Here is a 9,795-nt window from a genome sequence, read left to right on the forward strand (position 1 = left end):
TGAGTGAACGGCTGCAAAATTAGTGAAAAAAGTTAACATGCTAACAGTTAGCATGGGTCAAGTACCATGTTATATGACCCTGAGTGAACAGCTGCAAATTAGTGAAAAAAAGTTAAATGATAAATGGGTTGTACTTGTATAGCGCTTTTCTACCTTCAAGGTACTCAAAGCGCTTTGACACTACTTCCACATTTACCCATTCACACACACATTCACACACTGATGGAGGGAGCTGCCATGCAAGGCGCTAACCTGCACCCATCAGGAGCAAGGGTGAAGTGTCTTGCTCAGGACACAACGGACGTGACGAGGTTGGTACTAGGTGGGGATTGAACCAGGGACCCTCGGGTTGCGCACGGCCACTCTGCCACTGCGCCACACCGTCCCACGTTATCTGTGGTATTTTGTTAGTATGTTGTCGATGCACTAATCGCATTCTTGCTGGCTTTTAGAGGGTCTTTTAAACTCGCTTAAGTAAGAGACTCATGATTGTTCAATTAAACAGTTAGCGGTCTAAAAATGTTTTACAAGGGTTTTTTTTTAAATTTTCTATAATGTTGCAATGTTTCCCCGACCCCGAATTTGACACACCTGCAACTCATGTTATGTTCCATTTACCAACCCTGTTTCCATATGAGATGGGAAATTGTGTTAGATGTAAATATAAACAGAATACATTGATTTGCAAATCATTTTCAACCCATATTCAGTTGAATATGCTACAAAAACAACATATTTGATGTTGCAAATAATCATTAACTTTAGAATTTGATGCCAGCAACACTTGACAAAGAAGTTGGGAACAGGTGGGTGCCATGATTGGGTATAAAAGCAGCTTCCATGAAATGTTAAGTAAGTCACAAACAAGGATGGAGCGAGGGTCACCAATTTGTAAGCAAATTGTCGAACTTTTTTAGAACAACATTTCTCAACGAGCTATTGCAAGGAATTTAGGGATTTTACCATCTACGGTCCGTAAAATCATCAAAAGGTTCAGAGAATCTGGAGAAATCATTGCACGTAAGCGATGATATTACGAACCTTTGATCCCTTAGGCCGTACTGCATCAAAAACCGACATCAGTGTGTAAAGGATATCACCACATGGACTCAGGAACACTTCATAAAACCACTGTCAGTAATTACAGTTGGTCGCTACATCTGTAAGTGCAAGTTAAGACTCTGCTATGCAAAGCGAAACCCATTTATCAACAACACCCAGGAACGCCGCTGGCTTCGCTGGGCCCGAGATCATCTAAGATGGACTGATGCAAAGTGGAAAAGTGTTCTGTGGTCTGACGAGTCCACATTTCAAATTATATTTGGAAACTGTGGACGTGGTGTCCTCTGGAACAAAGAGGAAAAAAAACATCCCCATTTTTATAGGCGCAAAGTTCCAAAGCCAGCATCTGTGATGGTATGGGGGTGTATTAGTGCCCAAGGCATGGGTAACTTACACATCTGTGAAGGCACCATTAATGCTGAATGGTCCATACAGGTTTTGGAGCAACATATGTTGTCATCCAAGCAACATTATCATGGACGCCCCTGCTTATTTCAGCGAAACAATGCCAAGCCACGTGTTACAGCAGCATGGTTTCATAGTAAAAGACTGCGGGTACTTTCATGGCCCGCCTGCAGTCCAGACCTGTCTCCCATCGAAAATGTGTAGCGCATTATGAAGCGTAAAATACGACAGGGAGACCCCCGACTGTTGAACGACTGAAGCTCTACATAAAACAAGAATGGGAAATAATTCCACTTTCAAAGCTTCAACAATTAGTTTCCTCAGTTCCCAAACGTTTATTGAGTGTTGTTAAAAGAAAAGGTGATGTAACACAGTGGTGAACATGCCCTTTCCCAACTACTTTGGCACATGTTGCAGCCATGAAATTCTAAGTTAATTATTATTTGCAAAAAAAAAATAACGTTTATGAGTTTGAACATCAAATATGTTGTCTTTGTAGTGCATTCAACTGAATATGGGTTGAAAAGGATTTGCAAATCATTGTATTCCGTTTATATTTACATCTTACACAATTTCCCAACCCATATGGAAACGGGGTTTGTATATAACCTTGTCAGCCAGTCAAGTGTGGCGTCATGGAAAACGGCGTTACGTAACCTGACCATCGCAAGCACTCTCAATCAACAATAAAGATGACGTCGTCCGCCAAAAGCCCAAAATGGAGCCTCTTGTGTCGTCTCTCGCCTGGAGGACGCTTTTTGTTGATGCTTACGTAAGTCGCCCACGCACGTGTTCCCCCGAGCGTGCACTGCGGACGGGACTCGTATAAAAAGCTCGCCATGCAGCGGAGCGGGTCGCTGCTTTTGGCTCCCTGCTGTGAGGTTCTGACTGCTTCGCCCTGTCTGGAAGGAAGGTACTCTTTCTTTTTTCACTTTTGCGCAAGACATGTGTTAGAAAGAAACAAGAAAGCGCAATGATGATAAATGTTGGTGTGGTTGAGTTGTTGCAGAGATTTCTCCTCCCTTATCAAATCAATGTTGATTTATATAGCCCTAAATCACAAGTGTCTCAAAGGGCTGCACAAGCCACAACGACATATCCTCGGTTCAGATCCCACATAAGGGCAAGGAAAAACTCACAACCCAGTGGGATGTCATAGAGAATGACTATGAGAAACAATATGACATGGGGGGCACATTAAAGGCCTACTGAAATGAGATGTTCTTATTTAAACGGGGATAGCAGGTCCATGTTTCATACTTGATCATTTCGCGATATTGCCATATTTTTGCTGAAAGGATTTAATAGAGAACATCGACGATAAAGTTCGCAACTTTTGGTCGCTACTTAAAAAGCCTTGCCTGTACCGGAAGTAGCAGACGATGTGCACGTGACGTCACGGGTTGTAGAGCTCCTCACATCCTCACATTGTTTACAATCATGGCCACCAGCTGCGAGAGCGATTCGGACCGAGAAAGTGACAATTTCCCCATTAATTTGAGCGAGGATGAACGATTCGTGGATGAGGAAAGTTAGAGTGAAGGACTAGAAAGGGGAAAAAAAGACAGGGCAGTGGGAGATATTCAGATGTTATTTACCATGAATTGATTAACGCGGACCCCGACTTAAACAAGTTGAAAAACTTATTCAGGTGTTACCATTTAGTGGTCAGTTGTACGGAATATGTACTGAACTGTGCAATCTACTAATAAAATTATCAATCAATCAGTCAATCAATAGACACATTTACTAGGATAATTCTGGAAAATCCCTTATCTGCTTATTGTGTTACTAATGTTGTAGTGAGATTATACTGTCGTCCCTGAAAGTCGGAGGGGTGTGGCCACAGGTGTGGTGACCGCCAGTGTCTGTGAGGGAAGCCACGCAGCTGCCTATTTGACAGGTGCACGAGGAACGACGCAAGCTCCGCTCATGTCTGCGGTAAGAGCCGACTTATTACCCCAATTTTTTCACCGAAACATGCCGGTTGACATGTGGTAGAGAACCATGTTCGCTTGACCGCTCTGTTCCATAGTAAAGCTTCACCTTCGGGAATGAAAACAAGGAAACACCGGCTGTGTTTGTGTGGCTAAAGGCGGCCGCAATACACCGCTTCCCACCTACATCTTTCTTCTTTGACGTCTCCATTATTAATTGAACAAATTGCAAAAGATTCAGCAACACAGATGTCCAGAATACTGTGTAATTATGCGATTAAAGCAGACTACTTATAGCTGGGATCGGACTGGAAAAAAATGTCCGCTACAATCCGCGTCATCATACTGACGTTTTCAACAGGACTCTGCGCGAAATTTAAAAATGCAATTTAGTAAACTAAAAAGGCCGTATTGGCATGTGTTGCAATGTTAATATTTCATCATTGATATATAAACTATCAGACTGCGTAGTCGGTAGTAGTGGGGTTCAGTAGGCCTGTGATAATGTGGCCGGCCAGATAAAATGATGTAGTGACAAATGAGGTGGCTGGCCAGATAAAACAACATGGTGGAATACATAAAATAATGTGGCGGGCCACGTTAAATATCGTAGCAGACAACATAAAACGACGTGGTGGGGCGGTTACAATGGCATGTGTGGAGGAGGGGCGTGGCCTGCGGACCTGCAGCGAGGCCAGGTGTGCCAGGACGGGCTGCAAGATCAGCGACAGGTGCGTAGATGGCCCACCTGGGCCTGCTTGTCTAATCACCTGTCACTCTGTTAAAAGGCAGCAGCCGGGACCTGCGGAGAAAGAGCAGAGGGAGAGTCACACGGGTCATGCCTCGGGATCTGTCATACTCGCGCTCTGTTCGCGCGGTGTGGGTGCCGGTCGCGCCTCGTGGTGTACGGACAGGTGGTCCTCGGCGAGGGTTACCGCTGCTGCCAGGTCCCGGGGTTGGTGATACCGGACCCAGTTGGCTGTCCGCGCCGGGATCGCCTCCATGAACTGCTCCAAGATGATTTAGTCTAATAACCGGCAGTCTCTTTGTGCCGGCTGCAGCCAGTGCGTCGCCGCCTCCTGGAGACCGAACACGAACGGGCGGTCCTCCTCCCCGAGGCGCATCGACCGGAACTGGCGTCGATGGTCTGCGGCGGTGCACCCCAGCCGGTCCTTTACACCAGTGTTTTTCGACCACAGTGCCGTGAGATACAGTCTGGTGTGCCGTGGGAGATTATGTAATTTCACTTATTTCGGGTAAAAATATTTTTCCAAACCAGTAATTATAGTCTGCAAATATTGTGTTGTTGTTGAGTGTCTGTTCTGTCTAGAGTTCGGCCGAGTAAACGTGTAATACTCTTCCATAACAGTAGGTGGCAGCTGGTAGCTAATTGCTTCGTAGTTCATCGTGATCACAATATGCGGGAGGCATCGTGCAGGTGAAACGGTATCTAACGCTAAAATCAAAAATAAACAAAAGGTGAGTGCCCCTACGAAAAGGCATTGAAGCTTAGGGAACGAAACTAAAACTGAACTGGATACAAAGTAAACAAAAACAGAATGCTGGACGACAGCAAAGACTTACTGTGGAGCAAAGACGGCGTCCACAATGTACATCCGAACATGACATGACAACCAACAACGTCCCCTACAAAGAAGGTTAGCAACAACTGAAATATTCTTGATTGCTAAAACAAAGCATTTGCGGGGAATAGCGGTCAAGGAAGACATTAAACTTTTACAGGAAAACACCAACAAAACAAGAGAAGCCACCAAAATAGGAGCGCAAGACAAGAACTAAAACACTACACACGGGAAAACAGCAAAAAAGTCAAAATAAGTCAGGGCGTGATGTGACAGGTGGTGACAGTACACCTACTTTGAGACAAGAGCGAAAGTGATGCATGCTTGGTTAGGGTTTAAATTCATATCCAACAATTGCGAGTACTGCTTTTTATTGTCAATATCGGCTGCTGAGTTTCATTTTTTTAAATGTTTTCTGCTGATGGTGTGCCTCCGGATTTTTTCAATGAAGAAAAATGCGCCCCGGCTAAAAAAAAAGGTTGAAAAACACTGCTTTACACACCCCGCCTCGCTGCAGGTCCGCAGGCCATGCCCCCCTCCACAACATGAAACGGTGTGGCAGGCCAGATACAATCAATTATTGACATTAAATTATGTGGCGGGCCACGATAAATAACATGACGGAACACATAAAATGATAAGGTGTAACACATAAAATGGCGTGGTGGGCAACATAAAATATTAGTATAAATTATTTATTAATATATAAAATAATTGTATGTTTGTTTGCTTTGTGCTCTATTTTTTTTTTTTTAAATAAAACTATTTCTTATATGGCAAAAACACAAAATATGCAATATTTTTCCTCCAAAAAGTATTTCAAAGTGGACTATTTGATGTCAAGTAATTGGGGCCTTGAATAGGTCAATAATTCATTAGAACAATGATTTTGATTCATTATTCATTTTTGAGTGATGACAAAAAGAAAAAAACGGCGGTCAAAGGTCATGTGACGCTTGTCTTCCCCCGCAGGACGGCGGCAGCAATGATCGTCAGATTGGGAAGGCTAACTCCGGGCTATTTCCGCCTCCTCCAGGTCGGTGAATCCTTCCCTTTCCACTCATTTGTAGAAAACGTGTTCACCTCAAATCACAAGAAGACATTCAATTCATAATTTTGGGATTTTTGCGGAGCATTCAAAATCCTCATGGAAGACAAGAAAACATATGTTTCCCTTTTATTTATGCATTCTAAATCATAAATAAACGTTAGCAAAAGTCAGCTAACAATAGGGCCAATGGTAGTTGCTCTATTCCCCATATAAAGCGCTGAAAAAACCCCATCAAAAACCTCCACCAATATTTTATATACACACTAACTATATATATATACATATATATATATATATATATATATATATATATATATATATATATATATATATATATATATATATATATATATATATATATATAAAATGTAGTAACATTCATAATAACATGTAATATGTACTACACTACTACTCATGCAGACTTCATGAGAGACAACAAAGACTCCTTTGGGACAAACAATGATCCGGAGCCTTATATTTTTGAGCCTGAATATAAGGAGGATGAGCTCCAAATTTTTAGAAGCTGAGTGATAAACAGATGCAGCTTCAATGAAACGCTAAGCATCATGGAGCAGTGTTGCAAAGTGCCAAACAAGATACACAAACGACCAACGTAATAAAAACAATCACTTACTGCACAACGTCGGCTCTCACTAGAATGCAGACTGACGGGGTGTTCATATTTCCTCTTTAAATACAGAATGAATCACGCAGGTAAAAAATAAAAAAACAAAGTGAGCGCATGTGCATGTCTTTTTGTTTATTTCTCTCCATTTCCAGGTCCCAGTTGAATGTCAAAGTTGACCAGCTTGCCGGTTTATGTCCACATTATTCTATCATCCTCAACATTAGCACATATAGTAACAACATCGCTAATATTTGGTGAATATTCAGCTCACGACATGTAAATGGAGTATTGTTGGTGGGTTTTTGATGTTTTTATAGTTCTTTAAGGGCAGGATAGTTTACGACCATGAATTGATTAACGTGGACCCCGACTTAAACAAGTTGAAAAACTTATTCGGGTGTTACCATTTAGTGGTCAATTGTAGGGAATATATACTGAACTGTGCAATCTACTAATAAAAGTATCAATTAATCAATCAATCAATCTCTATATCTGCATTGTTAGCCGCCTCATGCTTGCCATATTTTACGACTTAGAATGCATTAAAAAAATGGCAGTTCCCCTTTAAAGAAAGGTCTCCCTCAGAGGGAGTGTATGTTGTATAACTCGCTGCAGGACGCTATAAATAACCTCAAACAATCAGGGAAGGCAGCCTTTTATTTATTCATTGAGGCTATCACATCATGCAGTGCGCCAAGCGGCCAGCAGAGGCTGCTAAAGAGACTTAGCGGCTGCACACCAATGGTCATTATAAGCAACGTTTTACATAATACATCATGCTTTTTGCTTATTGAATCCCATACATCCATTTTTTACCGGGTGTCCCGTTCGGGGTCGTGGGGGGTGCTGGAGCCTATATCAGCTTCATTCGGGCGGAAGGCGGGGTAGACCCTGGACAAGTCGCCACCTCACCGCAGGGCCAACACAGATAGACAGACAACATTCACACTTTGGAGGTGGGAGAAGGCCGGAGTACCCGCAGGGAACCCACGCAGTCACGGGGAGAACATGCAAACCCCACACAGAAAGATCCCGACCGTAGGATTGAACCCAGGACCGTATTGTGAGGCAGACGCACGTACTGACTTTTAAACCCGTTTTTTTTTAGGAGAGCAGCAAAAAATGGTTACTGATCACTTTTTAAATGACAATTATTTTGTTTTGATTTACAGTGGGGCAAAAAAGTATTTAGTCAGCCACCGATTGTGCAAGTTCTCCCACTTAAAATGATGACAGAGGTCTGTAATTTTCATCATAGGTACACTTCAACTGTGAGAGACAGAATGTGGGGAAAAAAACAGGAATTCACATTGTAGGAATTTTAAAGAATTTATTTGTAAATTATGGTGGAAAAAGAGTATTTGGTCAACCATTGATGGAAGGAGATTTTGGCTCAAAATCTCACGATACATGGCCCCATTCATTCTTTCCTTAACACGGATCAATCGTCCTGTCCCCTTAGCAGAAAAACAGCCCCAAAGCATGATGTTTTCACCCCCATGCTTCACAGTAGGTGTGGTGTTCTTGGGATGCAACTCAGTATTTGTCACACCTATGGATCATGTTTTGTTTTGTCATGTTATGTTTTTGATTTTGGACAATCAGTCACGTTTTGCACTTCCTGGTTTTGTTTGTTTCCATGCCAACCTCCTTAGTTTTCACCTGTCACGTCCCTGTTCTCAGCCTCACCTGTTTTCACTAATCATCACAGCTATTTAAGTCACTCTTTTTCTTGTCTTCGTCCTGGGATCTTCACACTCGCACCCCATGCTGCACCTCCTTCATGCCCTCGTCCATAGCTCCATGCCGTGCTAGTTTTGTTTATAGTTTATTATTATTCATGCCAATCGAGCAAGTGTTTTTGTTTCATGTTTGTAGTTTTGCATTTATGCTAGTCTTTTGTTTGTTCATAGCCAAGTGTCTGTACCTCCTTGTGAGCGCCCTTAGTTTATTTTTTATTATAGTTTTAAACAAACAACTATGTACTCACCTTCACGCCTCGCTCGTGTTGATCCTCATCTGCATCGAAGAAACAAGCCATGTTGTGACAGTATTCTTCTTCCTCCAAACACGACGAGTTGAGTTTATACCAAAAAGTTCTATTTCGGTTTCATCTGACCACATGACATTCTCCCAATCCTCTGCTGTATCATCCATGTATCCATTTTGGTATAAACTCAACTCGTCGTGTTTGGAGGAAGAAGAATACTGAGTTGCATCCCAAGAACACCATACCTACTGTGAAGCATGGGGGTGGAAACATCATGCTTTGGGGCCTGTTTTTCTGCTAAGGGGGACAGGACGATTGATCCGTGTTAAGGAAAGAATGAATGGGGCCATGTATCGTGAGATTTTGAGCCAAAACCTCCTTCCATCAATGAGAGCTTTGAATGGTTGACCAAATACTTATTTTCCACCATAATTTACAAATAAATTCCTACAATGTGAATTCTTGGATTTTTTTTTTCACATTCTGTCTCTCACAGTTGAAGTGTACCTATGATGAAAATTACAGACCTCTGTCATCATTTTAAGTGGGAGAACTTGCACAATCGGTGGCTGACTAAATACTTTTTTGCCCCACTGTGTATAATATTGAAAAACGGTACATTTAACCAAAAGGCAGAATAATCTGATATGAGATTTGGAGCATGATAGCACCCCCCCACCCTACACTTGTCCGCAGAGGCAGGCGTCGGGCAAGGTGATGACGCAGCCGTCCGGCGGCCTCATCAATCCCGTCGCCGTGACGATGGCGGCGGCGGGGCTGTGCGTGAGCCTCTACAGCACCGTGCAGATGGCGGACCGGTCCGCCGTTTGACCACCAGGACGCCCCGAGGGTGTGCGAGGAAGTTGACGACGGTTGAGGATGAAGATGATAACAACCCACAGACGCTCGATAATTCAGGACTATTTCCACGTCAGGGGTGTCCAAACTTTGTAGGCCAACACATAATAAAAGCGAATGTCCTTTTCACTGAACTCACATGCTTTCCCTTTTGGAATATTCACACTTGAATGTAGCGTACGACTTGTGTTTTAGTGATGACACCATGCACTTCCCCCACATTGTGTTACATTCCACCATTCTTACCGACTGATTCCCAAATAAACACAATCCCGTTCTCA

At 42.8% G+C, this 9,795-nt stretch overlaps 1 protein-coding gene across 1 annotated transcript; it reads left to right on the forward strand.

Moving 5' to 3' along the window:
* The first annotated feature begins 2,142 nt into the window (after nt 1-2,142).
* On the forward strand, nt 2,143-9,795 carry LOC133550526 (putative transmembrane protein ZNF593OS). The gene is made up of 3 exons (XM_061896495.1): nt 2,143-2,380; nt 5,960-6,023; nt 9,353-9,795. The coding sequence occupies exons 1-3, from the start codon at nt 2,307-2,309 to the stop codon at nt 9,485-9,487; spliced, it is 273 nt and encodes a 90-aa protein (XP_061752479.1). The 5' UTR covers nt 2,143-2,306; the 3' UTR covers nt 9,488-9,795.

The sequence above is a fragment of the Nerophis ophidion genome, linkage group LG04, assembly GCF_033978795.1.
Source record: "Nerophis ophidion isolate RoL-2023_Sa linkage group LG04, RoL_Noph_v1.0, whole genome shotgun sequence".
Classification (NCBI taxonomy): Eukaryota; Metazoa; Chordata; class Actinopteri; order Syngnathiformes; family Syngnathidae; genus Nerophis; species Nerophis ophidion.